Genomic DNA, 22,002 nt, shown 5'->3' with positions numbered 1-22,002 from the left:
GACTTTTTAAAACTAGGTTCATTGTATTTTTTTTTTAAAAAAATAATAATAATAAGTGAAAATTAAAAAACATGCCTTCATTATTATTATTATTATTATTATTATTATTTTTACAAATAGTATGAGTTTTTAATTGTGATTTCAAGTAAAAAAATAATAAATCTAATTTAATTTTGATGAAAAGAGAATACAATTTTTACCATTTTATCATTTATATATATATATATATATATATGAAAATTTTAGATTTTTTAAAATAAAAAATGATTTAGTATATTTATTTTAAGTTGGGTTGGGTCGAATTCAAATATTTTTTTAGTAACTTTTATTAAATAATAAGTCCAGTCGAATCTAACAAATCATAAATTTTAGAGTTAGTTAGTTCGGGATACTCGAGTCGTTTATTCAAATTTTTATTTCTTCTATTTTTCTTATTTTAATAGATTTTTTTTAAAAAATAATTAGGACTAACCAATCTGAATTAATAGAATTATTAATATGACGGTTTAATGGATACAATCATCCAACTTAATTATCGTCGACACAAACCTTAATTAAGTTAACGATAAATTTAACGGGATTTTTCTCTACAAAACCATGTTCTTGATTTTCAATTTTGGACTCGTTGGAGGCATAGGTTTGAATGGATTAGAACAAATACGAATAGTATATGGTTTAAAAAATGAATAATATAATATAGTACAAAAAGCATATATTATATCATATATTAATCTAAATTATGCCCACTTCATATAAAGTTAGGGGACATGAAAACTTTATAAAAGTATATTACATTACATATGTTTGTATAGTTGCCAAAGGTATCTAATTTGAATATTATTATTGTAATGGCAAAGGGGAGGATCCTAAACGTCTATATAGGGAAGGTGTAAAGCACAACCAAAAGGGTCTTTCAAGTGGGCTATGGCGTCGTCCTACCAAAACCCTAGAGTTTTAGAGCTGTATCGGGTAAATTCATGAATTTTTTATAAGTATTTAATACTGACATGTTTGTGATAGAGCTTGTGTAACCGCCCAAGCCCATTTTCACACTCTTGTAAAGAATGTTTCGTTTTCTTTTCTAACTGATGTGATATCTCACAATCCACTCCCCTTTGAGACCCAGCGTCCTTGCTAGCACACTCCTCGACGTCCACCCCCCCTTTTGGGGCTCAACATCCTCGAACTCTTGCGCACGCCCAATGTCCACCCCCCTTCAAGGCTCAGCTTCCTTACGGCACACTGCCTTGTGTTCGGCTCTGATACCATCCTCGCGAGCACACTGTTCGACGTCCACCCCCCTTTCAGGGCTCAACGTTCTCAGACTCTTGCGCACACCCAATATCCACTCCCCTTCAGGGCTCAGCTTTCTTATTGGCACATTGCCTAATGTCCGGCTCTGATACCATCCTCGCTAGCACACTGTTCGACATCCAACCCCCTTTCGGGGCTCAATGTCCTCAGACTCTTGCGCACGTCCAATGTCCACCCCCATTCAGGGCTCAGCTTTCTTATTGGCACACTGCCTAGTGTTCGGCTCTGATACCATCCTCTCTAGCACACTGTTCCATGTCCACCCCCATTTCGGTGCTCAACGTCTTCTGACTCTTGCGCATGCCCAATCACCCCCTTCAAGGCTCAGCTTTCTTATTGGCGCACTGCCCAGTGTTCGGCTCTGATACCATCCTCGCTAGCACACTGTTCAACGTCCACCCCCCTTTTAGGGCTCAACGTTCTCGGACTCTTGCGCACGCCCAATGTCCACCCTCCTTCAAGGCTCAACTTTATTCAGTGTTCGGCTCTGATACCATCCTCGCTAGCACACTGTTCAACGTCCACCCCCCCTTTTAGGGCTCAACGTTCTCGGACTCTTGCGCACGCCCACTGTCCACCCTCCTTCAAGGCTCAACTTTATTCAGTGTTCGGCTCTGATACCATCCTCGCTAGCACACTGTTCAACGTCCACCCCCCCTTTTAGGGCTCAACGTTCTCGGACTCTTGCGCACGCCCACTGTCCACCCTCCTTCAAGGCTCAACTTTATTCAGTGTTCGGCTCTGATACCATCCTCTCTAGCACACTATTCGACGTCCACCCCCCTTTCGGGGCTCAACGTCCTCGGACTCTTGCGCACGCCCAATGTCCACCCCCCTTCAGGGCTCAACTTCACACTGCCCAGTGTCTAGCTCTGATACCATTTGTAACAGCCCAAGCCCACCTCTAGCAAATATTGTCCCAACCTATAAAATTCAAGGGTATTTTTATTAATTTAGTTTAAACATGAAAACGAGAGAAACATAACACAACAATCAGAAAACGACACGAATGTTTAAAATAAGTAAAACGACGACGTTTTTTTTACCGACATTGGAGACGGTTAAAAGTGAAATTAGAGAAGGAATAGTATATACTTTATGTTATAAAAGAGATTATTATATATAATGCCTATTTTCTACATGGGGTAATCTAATAGCTGGAAAAGGGTCTTTTTTGCAAGGCAACAGCTATATTAACAAAAAGAATAACTTTTCTTCCATATATTTTTTCTCCAAAATAAGGAAATTTGTCCCTAAAGGATTCATCTCCCATTTACATCTTTCCTTAATTGCCCTTTACACAAAAGGAAAGTTAGGGTGTTTTAAATAATTTCAAATCCATACTTTCAAGTTCACCTTCGATTATATATATATATATATAATATTTCAATATTAATACCGTTGAGCTATGTTCATATTGATAGTGTACAATATCATACTGTTTATATAGAGATATGTGGAGGGTCATCTTTTCAAACAATTGGTATCGAGTCATATCCTTTGACTACGTCGTGTTACTAGAATCTAACAAGAAGTCATGAGTCTCGTAGATGTAGCTAGGGTGAAGATCTGTGGTTCGGGGAGACTCGGTCGTACTTTGTTTGAGGAATATGATTCAATGTTTTTGTTGATACAGAATAATGTTACGAGAACTTACAACGAAAGTCGTAGATATATCATACCATAATCCCTAACAAATTTCATACCAAATCAGTACTAACCCTGAAAACTGATACTCACGAAAATTAGCATTACCGAGTAGCACTTGGCAAGCATGCATAAATGTTGAGTATCAATTTCAAGTCATTTTGGCTTGTTTCATGGCTTTAATGACATCTAACATAGTCATGTTCAATATCAACTTCCGTTTAATTTGATACATGAATTATCTGATCCTAGCTCACGAGTAGCTTGGGATTTTGCTTACAAATATATTTTGAAGACATTAACAGGCAAGAAATCCAAAAATGAATAGTAGTTGCCTTCTTAAGAAATTCCTCGAGAAATGACAATTAACTAACTAGTTGTCAATCTAGCTTCTTAATTAAGCTACCAAAATCAGGAAAAAATCAACGGAGTAACAACCAAGAACGATAAGAAGAAAAAAAACCCTAAATCGAGTTCATAACAATTTCACGTATTAGTTCAGATCATCCTATCAATCTCCTCGAGCATCAAAACAAGACCTAGTTTTGCAAAAAAACACAAAGGAGAAGGCCATCGTTGTCAAAGAAACAAATACGGAGAATCCCATTTATTTTTGTTGTATTTTATCTGGAATAGAATGAGGATCAAACCTTATGAATCTTCCCGTGCTCATCTACTTTTGAAAAGACTTAGAGAATATATGGATAAATTAACGAGCGGTTCTACCATTTTTGGTAGGGTCATTGGAACATAGTTGAGTGGATAAATACTAATTATCATTTCAAAAATTGATGGTTCGATTTTTCACTCCTGCCATTGTTGAACTCAAAACCGAAAAAAATTACCATTAATTTTTTTATTATTAATAAAAAAATTAAAATATTTAAATTAGTTTTTTATTTTATAAATTTCTTACAACAACTAAAATTGAATATTAACATACAACAAATTAAAATATAAAAACAAAAATTGTGTTTTAACCTAAAAAGGTAATTAAATGGTTGGGCTATTTATTTATTTACTTACTTTAAAATTGGAAATTCAATCTTTATTGAATTACCAAAAATAATAAATAAATAAATAATATAATATAAAAAATAAAAAGTCTTTTTTTTTTCTTTTTTTTGGTAATATGACGTAAAACGAGCCTTAGGATTGATCATAGAAGGTTAGGACTCGAGGTCGAAGTTCAATGTTTAGTCCTAAACCTACTCGAAAGGTTGAGCCCTAGGTCAAGGCGTGCAACATGCGTGTCTCAATCAAACATGACCACGTCTCGACCATTTTCTCGAGCGTCGAACCATGTGGGGTCAGTCAAGGCAGGAATTTCACCGTTTTTCTTAGTTCCTTACTCGAGCATCTAAAAAATCTCAAATTCTTAGCCACAATAACAATATGACCTATCTTTCGTTAATCCAAAAACTCCTTTATAATAAAATAGAAGTACGGATGATGTGAAAAAGGTACACCCAAAATATACTGAAATACCATATTTTCTACTGTTTAAGTTAGTCCACACTAGTTCACGATTCATTTGTGTTTACAAGCCTAACTGTCTATGTGAGATCCCATATCGGGTGGAAAGGGGAACAAAACATTCCTTATAAAGGTGTGAAAATCTCTCTCTACTAGACGCGTTTTAAAATCATGAGGCTGACGACAATAGGTAACAGATAAAAGCGAGCAATATCTGTTAGCAATAAGTTTGAGTTATTACAAATGGTATAAAAGCCACACACTGGGCAGTATGCCAACGAGAACACTGGCCCCCAAGAGGATGAATTGCGAGATCCCATATCGGGTGGAGAGAGGAACGAGACATTCCTTATAAGGGTATGGAAACCTCTCCTTAGTAGACGCATTTTAAAACCGTGATGCTGACGACAATACGTAACGGACAAAAACGGACAATATTTGTTAACGAGCCAGACATCGAGCAGTATATTAGCAAAGACGCTGACCTTCCAAGGGAGTGGATTGTGAGATCTCATATCGGGTGGAGAGGGGAATGAAGCATTCCTTATAAGGGTGTCAAACCCCTTCTCCTAATAGACACGTTTTAAAACTACGAAGCTAACGACCAAACGTAACGGGTAAAAAACGACAATATCTACTAACAGTGAGATTGAACTGTTCTCGTGTAATACAAATTTAGAGCGGACGAAAGTAAGCGTGTTTATGCTGGCAAAACCAACAACATAGAAGGGATCTTCTTGGTTGGATATTTTCCCATTTTATTCCATAGTTTTGTTTTTGTGTCAAAAACAAAACACATAATTTTTTCCAAAAAGAAATAAATTTATTTATTTATTATTATTTTTTTGTATAATTATAAAATTAAAAAAAAAAAAAAAAACGTCACTTTTTGAAGCCCTACAAATTCCCCCTTCACCCCTTCATCATCCCCACATGCCCTTTTTCAATTCCCCTCTTTCTCTCTCTACCCTTCTTTCTCTCTCCTCCCCTGTTCTCCAAAACCTTCATTTTAATGGCGACCATGGTTTACAGAAGCTTACAATCATGTCTCGACTCTCATCTCGTCGACCAAAGAACCCTAATTTTCCCACCCTTTGATCCTCCTTTAAAGCCCCCTTTCTCCGACCCTTCTAAATCCTTAATCCATTCCGATCAATGCGGCGGCGGTAACGGCGGAGACTGGCCTTCAGTACAATCTCTCCTTGCCGGCGAGACTCCGGTGAGGAAATCGGAATCGGTGTATGTCCATCCCCTTGCTAAACGGTTCAACCTCACCGGCCTGAGCGAAAAAAGCTTGGAGCTCTGTACTGAAAATTTGGGTAATGAAACCGGCATCGATATAATCGAGAATACCATTTTCTCGCCGGAGACCGGCGGCGAGGATTTACAGACAAAATGGGGAAAAAAAACCCATTCCTCTTCCCATTCCAATTCCAATTCCCATGAATTTCCTCCGCCGTTGACGACTATAAGAGAAACAGAGTCGTTTAGGGTCATGCCCCACAGGGAAGAAGGGAGGCTGATAATTGCGGCGGTGAGAACTCCAGCTAGGTCGCCGTGTTTTCAAGCGGAGAGAAGCGGCGGCCGGCTAAGGCTCTGTTTTGTGGAAACAGAGGAAAGTGAAGAAATTGACGGCGGCGATGAGGAGGAGGAGGAGGTCGGTGAAGAAACGGCGACGGCGATGTTGGTGAATGAAGGAAATTTGGATCAATTTAGTATTGCTACTTGTTGAGTGTATACCCATTTAGTATTTAAAATCACTACGAACATCACCACAGCTATCGAGATTGGATACCCATCTTGTTGAGACATGTAAGGGCTAATTCGTCTTTTTCAATTTTTAAAATTCCATTTCTTCCAATTATACTCGTGGGACTATCAAAAATATCGTTACTATGTCGGTTATGATGATAAATATGAACCAAATTAATGGTTAAGATATTTAAAATATTTAAAAAATCATTTCACAATCAATAAATATATATATATATATATATATCTATATATATATGAATGACTGAACAACTCAATAATCTTCTCGATACAAAATACGAATACATTCGTGAAATTATATGTTATTGAACTATATTTAAGTTGATACAAAATACGACTAAATTCTTGAAATTATATTTAAGTTGATAATTACGAGTGAAATTAATAAAAGAATATTTTAAATATTTTATTATTATTATTATTATTCTGTAATTTTGGTGATAAATATAAGAATTCAAACGGTTCTTAAAAAGAAAAAAAAAACCAAGTTTTTAATTATAATTTCATCAAATATATTTTTTAATTAAAAAAAATATAAAATTTAGTCTACGAAGACAATTGAATTTGAGATTGTTTTATTTATAATTTTTTTTTATTAAAAATCTTTTAAATTATTCCGTCCACGAGGCTATATTTATTTGATTCAATGCACTACTTGATTACAAACCAATAACGAATCTCCACGTGTACGTTTTTTTTATATTTATTATTTACAAAATGGCAGCTTATTTTGCTCTGTAAAACAAATTACCATAAAATAAAAATTATAATTAGTAATAATAATAATAAGAGAAAAAAAAAACTGTCCCAAGTCCTAAAATTCTTCATCCAATTGGAATTTTAATTTTTATTTTTATATTAAAAAAAGTTATAAATTCAATTTAAACTGATTTTCTTAATTCACAATCTTGTATTAAAAAAATATTTAATTTGATAAATTCGAACGTAATTTTTTTTTTTAACTTCAAGGTTTTCGAACCACCTTTTCCAATCATGTAACGAGCTATCGCTCAGCTACAAACATTAAGAGAAAGCAACCGAAAAAGAGTATCTATCCCTAAAGTGTAAGCTATATTTCATTCCGTGTATCACGATAATATAACATTATCACACGTTTAGATTTATTTTCTTAAAGAAAAAAAAGATATTTTAGAAAATAAATAAAAATAAGAAGGTTCTAGATAATAATAAAAAAAAATTATTAAGAATAGGAAAATAATTGCTTACTTGAGACTAAGAATGTGCAATTTATAAAGCTTTTTACTTACATTTTCAAGTAAATCCAATATTGCATCACAATGTCCTTCAAAACTTTCTTAAATTTTTCCCTCTCCTCTTCCTCTCTCCTTTTGTCTCTTTTATGAAAGTGAAAAACGAGTCAAATTAATAGTTCTAACAAAAACAACGATCTTAATTACTTACTAAAATTATGTGCTAAATTTAAAAAAAAAACATAGAAAGATATGACTTTTAAATGTATTGGGACTAACTTTCTATCCTAATCTATTCCTTATTGAAAAGTTGTCAAGAAGAGTCAAACACCGTTCTATGATGTCTAAGTAAATGAAGAGATCATGCTTGAATGAGAGCAAAAATGCATAAAAAAATTGAAAGTTACTATTTATACTAATAAAGTACACTTTTTAGGTGATTCAGTCATATGAACTTCAAAGTTAAGTGGACGTGTTTTGAGTAATTCTAGTGATAACATAAAAAAATAATAAATTAATTAAAAAAAAAAAAGAAAAAAAAAAGTCTCTTATTTCCTAAAATTCTACTAATTATTGTCTAAAAATAGTCTATCAATTCTAAAAATGTCAAAATCAGCCCCTACAATCATGGCTTATGAATATAAATTCACAGGTTTGTTGAACTGCTTAAGGAATCAAAATCTAAAGTTGATGCCAATATTTCAAACCTGGAAGCTGTTGTTTGTGGTATGTCAATCATTGAGAAGATCAGACAGAAGAGGCTTACAATACATGTTATGACTTATAACAAGCTCTGCTACTTTCTCACACTTGGAAGAAGAACATGAACTAAAAAGACTTTCTACAAACCACAAATTTTCATAAATAGCATAGAAGATAATAGGAGCCACCGACACCGAGTGTGGCGGGGCGGGGTGGGGCGGTGAGGCGGGGAGGAGGAGGAGGATGCAAATATTAATAATCAAGTGAAGGAAATGTAAACATACGACTTTCGTTGTGAGATTGTTGTGGCTCTGTGCTGAGATCATGAACAAGATTTGTGGAGCACCCACCGTTTCTTTGCTGGTGATGATAGTGTGTGTACATACATTTCTAACAAATTGCAATGATGAGAAGGCAATTTTATCCCTGCATAGTATTAACAGTTATCCATTGGCTACACAACTTTTTACTGCCAGGGGATGTGAGATTCACCGTGGTTTTTGTTGTTTTTAGTTTCTGATCCAATGGTAATTTTAGTGAATTGCTCCTACAGTTCCGCGCCGCATCATTTCTGCAATATGCACGGCATTGCACTCACTTTCCGTATGTAATTATGCAAAGCTATGTATAGAAAACACTAAAATCTAATGTATAATTGTGCAAAGATAATGAATAGAAAACACTAAAACCTTATATGAATATCATATTATTTAATAACCAAATGTAAGTGTTCCTTTTCTAATAAATCGAATCAATATCTTGGTAAGCTATGGTTATTTGTTTTATTTGGTTGCTTTCAAAGTAAGCTATGGTTGTTTTTATTTAGTAAGCTATGTGTTTTATTTGGTTGCTTTCCAAGTAGTATCTCCGTTGCTTCCAAAATTGTAAATATGTTTTATTTGTTTTATTTGGTTGCGTTCTAAGTAAGCTATGGTTGTTTTATTTAGTAAGCTATGTGTTTTATTTGGTTGTTTTCCAAGTAGTATCTCCCTTGCTTCCAAAATTGTAAATATGTTATGTTATGGGGTGAACCCTCCCCACCCATGGGCATCTCAAAGAGGGAAAAAACTCATTGGTCGTTCCCTGAGACTGAGTTGAGATGGGGTACCAACTAACTAGGGATGATCACAACTAGTTAGAAATCACGAACTTCTACAATTGTATGATATTGTCCACTTTGAGTACAAGCTCTCATGATTTTGCCTTTGGTTTCCTTAAAAGATCTTGTATCAATGGAGATAGTGTTTTTTACTTATAAACTCATGATCTTCCTCTTAATTAGCCAATGTGGGACTACTCCTCTCAATAATCCTCAACAATCCTGCCATCGAACAAAGTACACCACCTTAAAGCCTCCCCTTGAGGCCTCCTTCTCTAGAGCTCTCAAACAACCTCCCCTTTATTGAGGCCCAACTCCTTCTCTGGAGCCCTCGAACAAAGTACACCCTTCATTCGATACTTGAGTCACCTTTGACTACGCCTTTGAGGCTCACAACTTCTTTGTTCAACACTTGGGAATTCTATTGCCATGACTCTAGTACAATGTTAGAAATCACGAACCTCCACAATGGTATGATATTGTCTACTTTGAGTATAGTTCTCATGGCTTTGCTTTTGGTTTCCCCATAAAGCCTTGTAGTAATGGAGATAGTGTTCCTTACTTATAAACCCATGATCTTCCTCTTAATCAGCTAACGTGGGACTACTCCTCTCAATAATCCTCAACCCAACCTACTGAGTTGACACACGTATCTCTTCCAGTCAACCCATCGTATAGCCCTAACACGCATGCTAGGAAGGAAAACATATAAATATGGGAAATGATCCTACTTGAGGATAATTGGCTTTGTTCGACACTTGAGTCACCTTTGACTACACATTTGAGGCTCACAACTTCTTTGTTCTAACACTTCAGGATTTTATTGGTACGGCTCTGATACCATGTTGGAAATCAAAAGGGAGGATGGCAATTTCACCACCTACTATGTTGATTAGGCTCATTAAGTAGTTATTTTGGGAAGCTACCAATAGAAGTTGGTGTGTATTTTGTTTTGACTTTTAGTATAAAGGGTAAGACTCTAGCGCTCTCTCCAAAAGCCTGTGAACTTTTAAATCGTTTAATCAATTTTTGAATGTATCTCTTGATATTCTACTGGTGATAGATAACTAACATAAACCAACACAATTCACTCGACAGAGAAAATGATGACAACATCAAAGCAAACCAGACTTGAGATCACAACATCAAAGTAAACTAGACTTGAGATCACAACATCAAAGCAAACTAACCTCGCTTCCTTTTAAGTTCTTCCTCAAGCTCTTCTTTCCATTTCCTTTGTCTCTCAGAGAAACTGCAAGCAAGTTGTCCATAATTGACAGTTAAATTTACTTTCCACAAATAAAGTAGAAATATAAACCACCAAATTACAACCTTGGTGTGCAAGACTCTGGCTGTGTATGAAGCAATTTGTTCCATTCCCCAATTTGAGGCGACTGAATTTCCTGCAGAGCTCGATCTTGCAATATGCTGGCTTGTTTTACACGGCTCTGACGGCTGGAACAGTTACCATCATCAATTGATGAGAGTCTTTTACCACGCAGCTTACTTGGTGACCCACATTTGGGAGGCAATTTCAAAAAATTAGATACACTCTTGCTATTCTCAGTGCCACCTGCTCCTAAAGCATTAGCTGCATTAACTGTGCTGCGGAACTCTTCATATAAAGGTGTCTGTAGCTTCTTCAGTTCCAAAGCCTATTTTTTATTTCACAGGAAAAATATTAATTCTAATGTAAGAAATATAATGCTGCATTATTCAAGCTTAATAAAGAACACAATAATTCCATCACTAATGTAAGAAATATAATGCTGCATTATTCAAGCTTAATAAGGAACACAATAATTCCATCACTCAGAAACATCTTCCAGAATAGAAGTACCTTCTCATCCAGGAAGGCTTGAATCTTCGAGTCTGTAACCTCTTCATCATCCTCAGCTGTTGATTGACCACATGGAAAAGTGAAGTCATTTCCCTTGCTAGTAGATTCCTGGCCAGTTTGAATACCAGACAATTCCATTAAATTGCCTCTCAGCTCTGAGCTCTCATCCAATTTACATGCCCAGTCATCAGTGGGTTCACACATGGGATTGAAACTCTGGTAAAAATGAAAAGATGCTCATTCTTCTGGTGTTATTAAAAACAATAAATAACATAATCAGAGACTCAATGCTTACCTTATTCAAATCATTTGATGATATAATAGATTTGTACTTTATCGATGAACTAGCAAACAGATCTTTATCATCTATCTGGCACATGTCATCCTCAGAATTGCTCGATCCCCAGTTGGACCGCACCTCATAGTTCCCAGAAAATACAGAAGAGCACCTCAAGCTACCCATTTCACAAATATCCTTCAAGCCCTCACAGGTTGAACGTTGGATTATAGACTTTGTTCTGCACATGGCCAACAAAAACCATCAGTCTAGAGTCCACTGTTTAACAGTGGGCAACAAAAATCATCAACTAAACCCAGAAATTTAACAATCATCAATTGAAGTCCTTACATATCATTAGAATTCAGCCTAGCACCAGCCATCTGTTTCCCAGATTCCTGCAATATCAATGATGTTAAGATGGGATGGTAAAACCATTGAAGAAACTAAAGTTACCGAGAAATTATACAAACCAAAGAAGAGGCACGGACGGCTGCATGAGGTTCTTGATACTCACATGAGACAAATGGATGCTACATATCCAAAGAAAATGGGTAAGAATAGAGCTACTCTCTAGAACACATAAACACAAGGCTTGACCAATTGATAAGAAACCCTTAAATAATTCAGATATACCTGCAGCAAGTCTGATGCAGTAGGCCTTGAGTTTGGTTCCCTGTGAGCACATTTGAATTAGATGAAGTTTAATTCAACAGAGAATAGAGTAAATGTCTTAACAATGAAGAAATCGAGTGAATAGAAAAAGTCGAGAGTTTTGAAAGTACTCTTGTAGACATTTTAACAGAAAATCTTTAGCCTCAGCAGATAGATGCTCAGGAATAGGTGGATGGGACTTAGTATTTCCTATGTGGAAAAGAGCAGCAACCTGAAAATAAAATTCACTCAATTGATAAAATATTCGAAGGAAGTGTAAGCACATGCATGTCAAAGTAAATTCAATTGCTAACCTCTTGATACTGTTGGCTCCATGGAGGTTTCCCCGTTGCCATTTCAATAACAGTACACCCCACACTCCATATATCAGCAGAGCTAAGACATCAAATTAAGAAGAACAAGAGTCTAAATGTTAGTTTCTTAATAAGAAAACTCCATGTTTTTCTTCTGTTTCCATTATTTCAGAATAAGTTCCAGCACATTTGTGTTGCTCCCATGCACTACAACTGTTGGTTCACATCAATGGCGTGGTTTAGATTTCAACACATTAGTATTCTTCCTATGTGTTGAAACATATGTCCACGTCAATGGCGTGGAGTGAACCAGTGAAAGCCAACAAGAAAGTTCACCATAGGATGATGATTCTTACAAGCTATGTCCGGTCTGGAGAATAACTTCAGGAGCCATCCAATACGGAGTACCCTTCATTGATTTGGCTCCATTTATAGTTGCCTGCATAGATGCTAATTGTTATGTTATGAATGCTAATTATCAATTTAAGTAACTAAATTAGATAAACAATGGGCAATACCAGCTCAACTACTTTCTTGGATGCACCAAAATCAGCAAGTTTAATGCACCCCTTATTGTCTACAAGAATATTTGCACCCTATTTCAAGTAGACATTATTCAGTTAAATTTTTTCAAAAAAAAAAAAAAAGGAAGGTTAAAAGTTAAAACTCTTCCTTCTCAAAATGGGGTTTTCACTATCACCTTTATATCCCTATGCATAATGCCGTTCTTATGAAGGTACTCAAGTCCCAATAATAGCTGCTTCGTGTAGGTTTTCATAACCTAATTTAGAAGAATCAATAACCATTAGCAAAATTTCAACATCAAGTTTACTTTATTTAAATACAGAGAGGTTAAAAGACTGAAGGTACAAATATACAACACTTACAGACTCAGGGAAAGACCCAAATTTCCCTAACAAAGATGATATTGATCCTCCAGGAACAAACTCCAATAGAATATTTAATGAAGATTCCTCTCTAGCAGTTCCCAGATATCTCTAAAGTCACAACAATGAAAATAAGCAAGGGGCTAGCACAACTCTAAAATAAAAGACCAGTAGATTTTACTTACCACAATATTGGGGTGAGAAAGGTTCTTCAAAAGCTTCACTTCCTCCTCCAGCTCCCGGATGTGAGCCTGAATAGTTTTGTTGAACATAAAGTGTGAGAGTGTGTTCGATGAATTCAATTCGAACCAAGAAAGTAAAGAAAAATCGCTATCTAATTTCAACTGCAAGTCATCTACATCTAGCAAACTTCAAATTACGAAACGTTCTCTCACCTGTGCTTTCTCCCTTGAAGCACTATTAGCCGCAATTGAGACCTGCAACCAGGAATTCAAGAATCAAAATAAAATTTCAAAATCGATTACATATAAAGAATTTCATAAACAAAATCTACAAAAACTGACTTGTTTGATTGCAATAAGCTCTCCAGAATCGAGATTCATCCCCATATAAACTCGACCAAAAGCACCGCATCCAATCAACTCTCCCTTCCGCCACCAAATCGGAGGCGCATCTTCTTTCGCAACCGGTGGCAAAGCCCGCACTGAATGCTTAGAAAACAGTCCATTTCGAGATTTTCGAATGCTGGAGCCAATCCTCTCGACGAGGCCACCGAACTTCCCACCGTCGTCACCGTCGGGCGCTAGAAATACCAAGGAACGACGAACAGATCCGAAGAAATCTTGCATCGTCGTGAAGATTCTCAGATCGCCAGAAGTTGATGGGATCTGTGGAGATGGAATTAAGGGAAATGAGTGTTTAGGGTTCTATGAGACCGATTCTCACTCTGGTAGAGTGGGATTTTGAATGGAGAAAACAACGGTCGAATTTCTGATTTCAAAATTAAATAATTCGACGAAATTGATACCTTTATTTAAGTTTTTTTTATTTGCAGATCTGCCCCTCTAGTTTTTGTAATTTATATTTGCTTCGCCCTCGAAGGTTCCTTTATTGCAGATCAATAAAATTTTTTTTTTTTATGTACAAAGTTGTAATTAATATAATTAAATTGTTTTTTTTTTATATATTCGAGTTTATTTGTCATATTATTAATTTGTACAATTTAATGTTCAGAATATGATAAAATAAGATTATTTCAATCTCTTGAAAGTATGTGCAATAGAGAATGGGAGAGGGAGCTAGAGAGATTTCTCCTGCTAAACATGGCATGGGACGAGGATTATATTCTTCACCCCCGCCCCCTCTCAATATATATGTAACCTAGTCGAACAAGTCAATTGTGTGAAATTAAGACTTTGCAGACAATATCGGCGTATGCTCGAATCTCAAGTCACGTTTTAGAAATATTGTAGAAAACGAGAGCGATAAAATTGATAATTAGTTAGCATGTAACCCGAGTAGGAAGATTGGACAACTAGTCACGTTCCCTTACGATGGTAATTTGGGCATGTGTATCACGGTATTCCCTCGACATAACCACAACCCAGCCCTGTGTTGGTACTACACTCCAACCAACTTCTCAACTAGTCATCTTCACGTGGCAACGCTCCCTGGACACATCTCTAAGAGTCTTGTTACAGCTTCGTGTCTATATATATATATATATATATATATATATATATTTTTTTTTTTTGAATTTATTATGATATTTTATTTTTTTGTAATTAAAAATTCATTGAAAGATGAAAATCCAGGTGGAAATAAATATGAAAATTTTCAGACAATTTTTTTTTAAATTGATATTTTCAATTTTTTTAAATATTATAATCAATTGTAAAATTATGTATGAAAAAAATCATAAATTAATGGATAATAACAATTTAAAGTAATTTAATTCATTACTAAAATTATAAATAAACTAATAAATCCCTGTCAAGAGATAAATAAGGCGAGAAATTAAAAGATAGGATAAGATATTCAGAAATTAAAATAAAATAGACTATAAAGATGAACAATATCCATGGAAGAGGAAGAACTGAAAAAATCTGACATCTTAATTCTTTACTCTCACAGTCAATGTTGTGTTCTTAATCTCTCAACTTAACGACGACTTTCTTCAAAATTCACAGGAAATTGAATTGAAACTTCGGACCCATAAATCAACGATTCCGATTCCCAAGAAGATACGTATACAATTGCTGCTCTGACGCTGCGACATATATTTTCACTTTCCGTCACTTTCTTTCGATTCCTGCCTGCAACCGGATCATCTTCAGTCGTCGTCGTCGTTTGCCGTTTTTCCGGTGGGATGGGGCTTGATCTGGAGTCTCTGTCGGAGGCTACATCCGGAGCCATCGGATCTCTGGTGAGTACCACCGTTTTGTATCCTCTAGATACTTGCAAGACTAAATATCAAGCGGAGAATCAGGCTAGCCATCAGCGGAAGTACAGGTTCGTTGCTCACCATTTCCATTTCTATTTTCAAAATTTTAATTAGGTCGGATTCGGTGAGGAAATTTAGCTTTTCTGTTAATTATCTTAGCTCTGGTAAATGCTCGAATGAACTCGTGTTGTTATGGAATTGGAACATTTGGAAGGTAAAATTCTAGGGCAATACACATCTCTGGCGTATTCCAGGTTTAGATGGCATGTGACTCTTGATTTACATAGTCATACTGCGTGTCCCATGGGACGACATCACGATGTATGAGTCATGTTGTTGGGAACATAGATGACAATGAGATGTGACGTTGTTGTTTCGCACACGATTGAACATACACACACTAGCGGCGTGTGTGGTCGAACAAACTTGGATTCCTCCCAAGTTGTGTTTGGTTGACGAAGGCTAACCTCACCGACAGTCCGACCAAGCTACAAAGCCGGACAAAAAATGTGAATAGGACTTGAGTCCCCCTTAAGATTTGTCGTGAGTGTGTCAAGATTACGATACCGCATGGTTGAAGGAGTACGATCGTGACATTAGACTTTTCTTGGGCATGCCGCCTAAAAGAGTGTTTGCTCCCTAGATAATTTATATGAATCGATCACTGATTTATACAAAGTTTACCCACCTAAAATCAACCTAGGAGACAAATATAGTGAGATTCGAACCTTCTATTGCTTGGTTTAAAATATGTACCTAAACTAGTTGATCTATGTTTAAGTTGGCTGGTAACAAGTTCTTTAGTTGATGCATTTGATATACAAGTCGTTGCTATGAAGGTCAGGTGGACATTCATTTCTCTAGTAGGCTTAAATGGAATCACATCATTCACTGTTAGAATGTGAGTGAGGAGCGAGTGACCGTGCAGTGAACGGGGTGTACCAAAAATGGGGATAAGGATTGAATGTTGTTAGTGAGCATAGTTCTGCTTAGGCAATCGTTTTTCACAGGATTTCTCGTACTCATGTCAGCATTCTCACTTCTGGTATCTTTAAGTGTTGTCACCAAAAACCTTCCAACGAGATAGTTTCAATTGTTGTAGTCTCTTTCTTCGGTATTTTGATTTAGGCTGTACTGTGGCTTAAACAGACCGCCATAAACACGAGTCAGTGCCATGGCATGGTTCGATTGAAAGAGAAGTTTATGCAGGATTACTCTTTTTGCCTTATGCAGAAACATTTCTGATGTGCTATGGGAAGCTGTTTCAACTGGTCACGTGGGCTCGTTATATCAGGGCATTGGCACAAAGAACTTCCAGTCCTTTATTTCATCGTTCATCTACTTCTATGGATACAGCTTCTTAAAGAGAATGTATTTGAAGAGAAGTGGGAATAAAAAGATTGGAACAAAGGCAAATCTGATCGTTGCTGCAGCAGCTGGGGCTTGTACTGTCGTATTGACGCAGGTATTAATAACTAACAACACTCCTTTACCTATATAGATATTTATATTCTTCATTGGCCTCAACTGGAGACTCCTTTTCGTGGGTTTGAAGATAGTACTGTGAGATCCCATATCGGCTGGAGAGAGGAACGAAACATTCGTTATAAGGATGTGGAAATCTCTCCCTAGTAGATGCGTTTTAAAAACTTCGAAGGAAAGCCCAAAGAGGACAATATCTGCTAGCGGTGGGTTTGGGTTGTTACAAATAGTATCAGAGCTAGATACCAGGTGGTGTGCCAGCTAGGACACTGGGCCTCCAAGGGAGGTGAATTGTGAGATCCCAGATCGGTTGGAGAGAGGAATAAAACATTTTTTGTATGAGGGCGTGGAAACCTCTCCCTAGTAGATGTGTTTTAAAAACCTTGAGGGAAAGCCCAAAGAGGACGATATGTGCTGGTGGTGGGCTTGAGCTGTTACAAATAGTATCAGAGCTAGACACCGAGTGGTGTGCCAGCTAGGATACTGGGCCCCCAAGGGAGGTGAATTGTGAGACCCCAGATCGGTTGGAGAGAGGAATAAAACATTTCTTATAAGGGTGTAGAAACCTCTCCCTAGTAGATGCGTTTTAAAAACCTTGAGGGAAGGCTCAAAGAGGACAATATCCGCTAGCGGTGGACTTGGGCCGTTACAAGTACAATATTCAATAGCTTCCTTGATTACAGATCTTCCAGTGAATTATGTTTATTGTGTTCTGAGCAAGAAATCTTGGTCCATTTATCATTTCAGCCTTTGGATACAGCATCGTCTCGTATGCAGACAAGCGAGTTCGGGAAGTCCAAAGGATTTTGGAAGACGCTCGCCGAGGGTACTTGGAGTGAAGCGTTTGATGGTCTCGGAATATCCCTTCTTTTGACATCAAACCCATCAATTCAGGTACCTGGGATTGGTTGGTTTTGATGTAGATCTCGTTTAATGCAATTACTGCTGCATACTTCTAAGAGATCTTTGCTCCAATGTATGCATATCACAGTACACCGTGTTTGATCAACTGAAACAAAGGTTACTCAGGACTCAGCTGACACGTGCATCGGGTATCGAGTCGTCCCCGGAAGCTCTCTCGGCCTTCTCAGCTTTCGTGCTTGGCGCCCTCTCGAAATGTGTTGCTACAATCTTGACATACCCTGCTATCAGGTGAAGAATCAAGACATATCCTGTTATGAATCCACACTGTTCTTAAATGCGTCGAAAATCAAGTATATCGGTTTGCATACAGGTGTAAGGTCGTGATCCAGGCTGCAGAATCGGATGAAGAAAGGAACGAAGACAAACAGCACGGCGATAAGAAAACCGTGTCGGGTGCTCTTAATACGATCTGGAAAAGAGAAGGCTTGCTGGGATTCTTCAAAGGATTACAAGCACAAATACTGAAGACTGTGTTGAGCTCTGCGTTGCTTTTGATGATAAAGGAGAAGGTTGCAAAGACCTCTTGGATCATATTGATTGCACTTAGAAGGTATCTCTTTGTAACCAATACAAGATTAAAGGGTGCTTAAGTTTAAGTGTTTTTCTAAGCAATATCTAAAGATTTTAAGAAGGTCCCAATTGGATTTCTGCAATGTAAGAAGGAAAACAGAGTATATTATTTCTTATTCAGTGTCATGCATGGTATGGTATGAAGTTCAATAACATTACCCGCAATAATTGAATTTTGTGTCGATTTCATTCATGAGAGAACAAACTAAGCCCACCACTACCAGATATTGTTCTCTTTGAGTTTTTCTTTCTGGGCTTCCCCTCGAGGTTTTAAAACACGTCTCCTAAGGAGAGGTTTCAACACCCTTATAAAGAACATTTCGTTCCTCTTTCCAATTGATGTGGGATCTCACAATCCACCTCCCTTGAGGTCCATCATCCTCGTTGGCATACCACCGTGTCCACTCTCCTTCGGACTCAACGTCCTCACTGGTACACCGCCCGGTGTCTGGCTCTAATACTATTTGTAACAGCTCAAACCTACCGATATTGTCCTCTTTGGACTTTCCCTTCTAAGCTTTCCCTCAATGTTTCAATATTGTCATTTTTGAGCTTTCCCTTCTAAGCTTTCCCTCGAGGTTTCCCTTCTAAGCTTTCCCTCAAGGTTTCAAAACACGTTCTGTTGGGATCTCATAATATATTTAATGAAACGAACTTTAAACTTTTCAAAAGTGATAGTTTAGTTTTCAAAAGTGTCGTGTGAAAATCCAGACGTTCTTTCTGTCTTTCGTTCACTTCCTCAATTTCGTGTAAAGATGAAACTTTTTCATACATAACAAAACTATAAACACATAGATGAGCAGGAAAATTTCTTAAACAATATAACATATTATAGTCTCTATAGAATAAGATCAAAGCAAGGAAATCCTCTCTTGTTCTACAACAGTAAGACAGAGGACAGCATCAAGAACAGCAACTGAGAGAACAAACCAATCTGAGAAACCAGAGTGGCTGTGTTCTTTGATGCTACTGCTGACGCAAAACTTCCTTCTGCTGTGCTGGTGGTAAGAATAACGACAACCCAATCGTCTTCAGTACCGATGCCGATTCCCATGTACTTGGTATCGTTAAGTTTACCTGAGTACTGAGATTTCGTGAAGTTTGTGAGAACAAGATCAGCGACACGGTTCGGAACACAGGCAGGCATTATGGTTCCATCTCTTGTGTTGGAGACATTCAAATGGCATTTGGCTAATAAGTTTGGAAAGTCAGCAAACTGAGGTTCAGTGCCTGATATTGTGTTGGAACCTGTGGTGTTCGTACAAGGTTGATTCTTGAATTTCTCAGCTATTTCATCAGCAAGGCACTCCGCGTTGTCATTCTCGACCAGCGCTGGCAAGTTCAAGGATGCACGATATCTGTTGATACCTCTATGAAGATCATCATCTGTAGGAATTTCATGGCGTCAAAAATATGTACAAAAGATATTGAAAATCAAACTTATTGATTTTCTGAACACTTCCAGAGAGAGCATTCCCAGAAATCTATCTAAGAAAGCAACCAAATAATGAACAATAGGTGCATGATCGAGGGAAATGTACTAAAAATGTTCATGAATCCACCGATTCTTCGGGATAATTTACGACATATTGGTACCTAGCTTTTTGAGTGAAACTCAATATCACTATGAGATATGTTTAGAGCTCGTTGTAAACTAACACTCCTAGTGTGAGAACCCATATCGGTTGGGAGAGAAGAATGAAACACCTTTTATAAGGGTGTGGAAACCTCTGTCTAGCAGACACGTTTTAAAAACCTTGAGGGGAAGCCTGAAAAGGAAAGTCCAAAAAGGACAATATCTGTTAGCGGTGGGCTTGAGCCGTTACAAATGGTATCAGAGCCAGACACCGGACGATGTGCCAGCGAGGAGGTTGAGCTTCAAAGGGGGTGGACATGAGGCGGTGTACCAGCAAGGACGCTGGACCACGAAGGGGGGTGGATTTGGAGGGTCCCACATCAATTGGAGAAGGGAACGAGTGCTAACGAAGACGCTGGCCCCAAAGGGGATGAATTGTGAGATCCCACATCGATTGGGAAGGAGAATGAAACACCCGTGTGAAAACTTCTCCCATATGTGTTTTAAAAACTTTAGGGAAAGTCCAAAGAGGACAATATCTGCTAGAGGTGGGCAGCGAGGAGATTGAGCCTTGAAGGGGTGGACACGAGACGGAGTGTCAGCAAGAACGCTGGACCCCGAAAGGAGGTAGATTTGGGGGGTCTCACATTGATTGGAGAAAGGAACGAGTGCCAACAAGGACAATGGGCCTCAAAGGGTGTGGATTGTGAGATCCCACGTCAGTTAGGGAGGAGAACGAAACACCCTTTACAAGGGTGTGAAAACCTCTCCCTAATAGACGCGTTTTAAAAACCTTGAAAAGCCCGAAAGGGAAAATTTAAAGAAGACAATATCGGCTAGCGGTGGACTTGCACCGTTACCCCTAGAAAGTAGACAGCCATGGTGTCCTAATTGATTTCATAAACCAGACTACCAATCCTAAAACGGCCATCTAAACCCGTAGTGATCTCCATACAGAGCAGAAAACCACTTCCACTGAAACAGATGAAAGAACAAACAGACAAGGGGAATGTGAAGACAGCTCACATTATACGCAAATATCGATGAGTAGGCTTATACTGAGAAGAAATTGAGAAATCAATGAGATTACTCAGTTTACACAATCTCTCCAGTGATTCTCTATCTCAATTACTATAAAGAGAGAAGCAATTAGAAGAACAAATGCAAGAGATTACTTAACTCGAGCGAATCCGCCTAAGCCAGAACAAGAAGAGGTCGAAAATTATGAAAAACTACAGAAATGGCTGCCAATGATCAAACAAAACCTCCCAAAGAACACAAAATCCCAGGATCTAAACAATTACGGACGAACCGAGATCTCAAATGACAATGCATGATAAATCGAGATCTAAATTCAAGAAAATAATCTAGGTGTCCTCGAATGTCGATTAAAGAATCAATTATAGGGAGTGAGAGAGAAAGAAGGCATTACCGTCGCATCTGACAGGGTGATTGGAGACGAAGATGGAAGCAAGTAGCAATGGGAGAAGAAAACAGAGATGGCCTTTCGCCATTGTTGCAGAAGCAGAAAAGAGGTCGAAATTGCAAAGAAAGAGGTGGAAGAAGGAAGTTCGTAGGCTCTCGGTAGGTTGTTAGATGAGCCATTTTGTCAGCGTGGATGAGAAGCTTACTTCAGTGGTCACTGGGACCGGCAGGAACGTCCAACGACTGTGTTTGGTGCGCCTTTTAGAGGTCCCACCTATCACGGTTATGTTGTTCATGACTTGTTGCCCCATGGAGACGTTTTGATAAAATCATATCTATACGCATCGAGTTATATGTTATTGAAGCCGTTGTATTATAATTTGCTTTAACTTTTATTATTACTTTCAAACGCTCTTTCCAAAATCTC

The 22,002-nt window shown here is 37.5% G+C and overlaps 4 protein-coding genes across 8 annotated transcripts; 2 read left to right on the top strand and 2 right to left on the bottom strand.

Moving 5' to 3' along the window:
* Positions 1–5,374: 5,374 nt before the first annotated feature.
* On the top strand, positions 5,375–6,306 carry LOC111460293 (protein FANTASTIC FOUR 3-like). Its single transcript, XM_023103494.1, has one exon. It carries the CDS (start codon positions 5,450–5,452, stop codon positions 6,167–6,169), a length of 720 nt encoding a protein of 239 aa, XP_022959262.1. The 5' UTR covers positions 5,375–5,449; the 3' UTR covers positions 6,170–6,306.
* A 1,656-nt stretch (positions 6,307–7,962) lies between these two features.
* On the bottom strand, positions 7,963–14,138 carry LOC111459961 (mitogen-activated protein kinase kinase kinase NPK1). Of its 5 annotated transcripts, none has more exons than XM_023103029.1 (18): positions 13,719–14,138; positions 13,590–13,631; positions 13,380–13,445; positions 13,195–13,305; positions 13,008–13,088; positions 12,826–12,903; positions 12,664–12,746; positions 12,308–12,389; positions 12,125–12,225; positions 11,976–12,015; positions 11,813–11,872; positions 11,691–11,737; positions 11,358–11,580; positions 11,063–11,278; positions 10,552–10,877; positions 10,413–10,474; positions 8,616–8,694; positions 7,963–8,549 (listed from the first exon to the last, which is right to left on the bottom strand). In XM_023103029.1, the coding sequence occupies exons 1-17, from the start codon at positions 14,001–14,003 to the stop codon at positions 8,657–8,659; spliced, it is 1,941 nt and encodes a 646-aa protein (XP_022958797.1). In that variant the 5' UTR covers positions 14,004–14,138; the 3' UTR covers positions 7,963–8,549; positions 8,616–8,656. The 5 variants fall into 5 exon arrangements, with proteins under 5 accessions (XP_022958797.1, XP_022958798.1, XP_022958796.1 ...); XM_023103030.1 differs by having other exon boundaries at positions 7,963–8,513; XM_023103028.1 differs by having other exon boundaries at positions 7,963–8,694.
* A 1,094-nt stretch (positions 14,139–15,232) lies between these two features.
* LOC111460373 (peroxisomal adenine nucleotide carrier 1-like) lies at positions 15,233–18,756 on the top strand. Its single transcript, XM_023103617.1, has 5 exons — positions 15,233–15,666; positions 16,832–17,063; positions 17,828–17,974; positions 18,072–18,232; positions 18,315–18,756. The coding sequence occupies exons 1-5, from the start codon at positions 15,524–15,526 to the stop codon at positions 18,592–18,594; spliced, it is 963 nt and encodes a 320-aa protein (XP_022959385.1). The 5' UTR covers positions 15,233–15,523; the 3' UTR covers positions 18,595–18,756.
* Positions 18,757–19,321: 565 nt separating this feature from the next.
* Positions 19,322–21,759, bottom strand: LOC111460376 (uncharacterized GPI-anchored protein At3g06035-like). Its single transcript, XM_023103621.1, has 2 exons — positions 21,583–21,759; positions 19,322–19,960 (listed from the first exon to the last, which is right to left on the bottom strand). Exons 1-2 carry the CDS (start codon positions 21,662–21,664, stop codon positions 19,452–19,454), a joined length of 591 nt encoding a protein of 196 aa, XP_022959389.1. The 5' UTR covers positions 21,665–21,759; the 3' UTR covers positions 19,322–19,451.
* Positions 21,760–22,002: the final 243 nt, after the last annotated feature.

The sequence above is a fragment of the Cucurbita moschata genome, unplaced genomic scaffold (genome assembly GCF_002738365.1).
Source record: "Cucurbita moschata cultivar Rifu unplaced genomic scaffold, Cmos_1.0 Cmo_Scf00023, whole genome shotgun sequence".
Lineage (NCBI taxonomy): Eukaryota > Viridiplantae > Streptophyta > Magnoliopsida > Cucurbitales > Cucurbitaceae > Cucurbita > Cucurbita moschata.
This window is presented reverse-complemented; position numbering and strand designations above follow the sequence as displayed.

Excerpts from the sequence above, each read along its gene's own strand:
- LOC111460293 (XM_023103494.1), top strand. The coding sequence starts at position 5,450 with ATGGCGACCATGGTTTACAGAAGCTTACAATCATGTCTCGACTCTCAT.
- LOC111459961 (XM_023103028.1), bottom strand. The coding sequence starts at position 14,003 with ATGCAAGATTTCTTCGGATCTGTTCGTCGTTCCTTGGTATTTCTAGCG. Across the intron at positions 13,089-13,194 it reads TTGGGTCTTTCCCTGAGTCT|GTTATGAAAACCTACACGAA; the intron begins GTAAGTGTTGTA and ends CTTCTAAATTAG. Across the intron at positions 12,747-12,825 it reads CCAAGAAAGTAGTTGAGCTG|GCAACTATAAATGGAGCCAA; the intron begins GTATTGCCCATT and ends GCATCTATGCAG.
- LOC111460373 (XM_023103617.1), top strand. The coding sequence starts at position 15,524 with ATGGGGCTTGATCTGGAGTCTCTGTCGGAGGCTACATCCGGAGCCATC. Across the intron at positions 15,667-16,831 it reads AGCCATCAGCGGAAGTACAG|AAACATTTCTGATGTGCTAT; the intron begins GTTCGTTGCTCA and ends TGCCTTATGCAG. Across the intron at positions 17,975-18,071 it reads CATCAAACCCATCAATTCAG|TACACCGTGTTTGATCAACT; the intron begins GTACCTGGGATT and ends TGCATATCACAG.
- LOC111460376 (XM_023103621.1), bottom strand. The coding sequence starts at position 21,664 with ATGGCGAAAGGCCATCTCTGTTTTCTTCTCCCATTGCTACTTGCTTCC. Across the intron at positions 19,961-21,582 it reads TCACCCTGTCAGATGCGACG|ATGATGATCTTCATAGAGGT; the intron begins GTAATGCCTTCT and ends AAATTCCTACAG.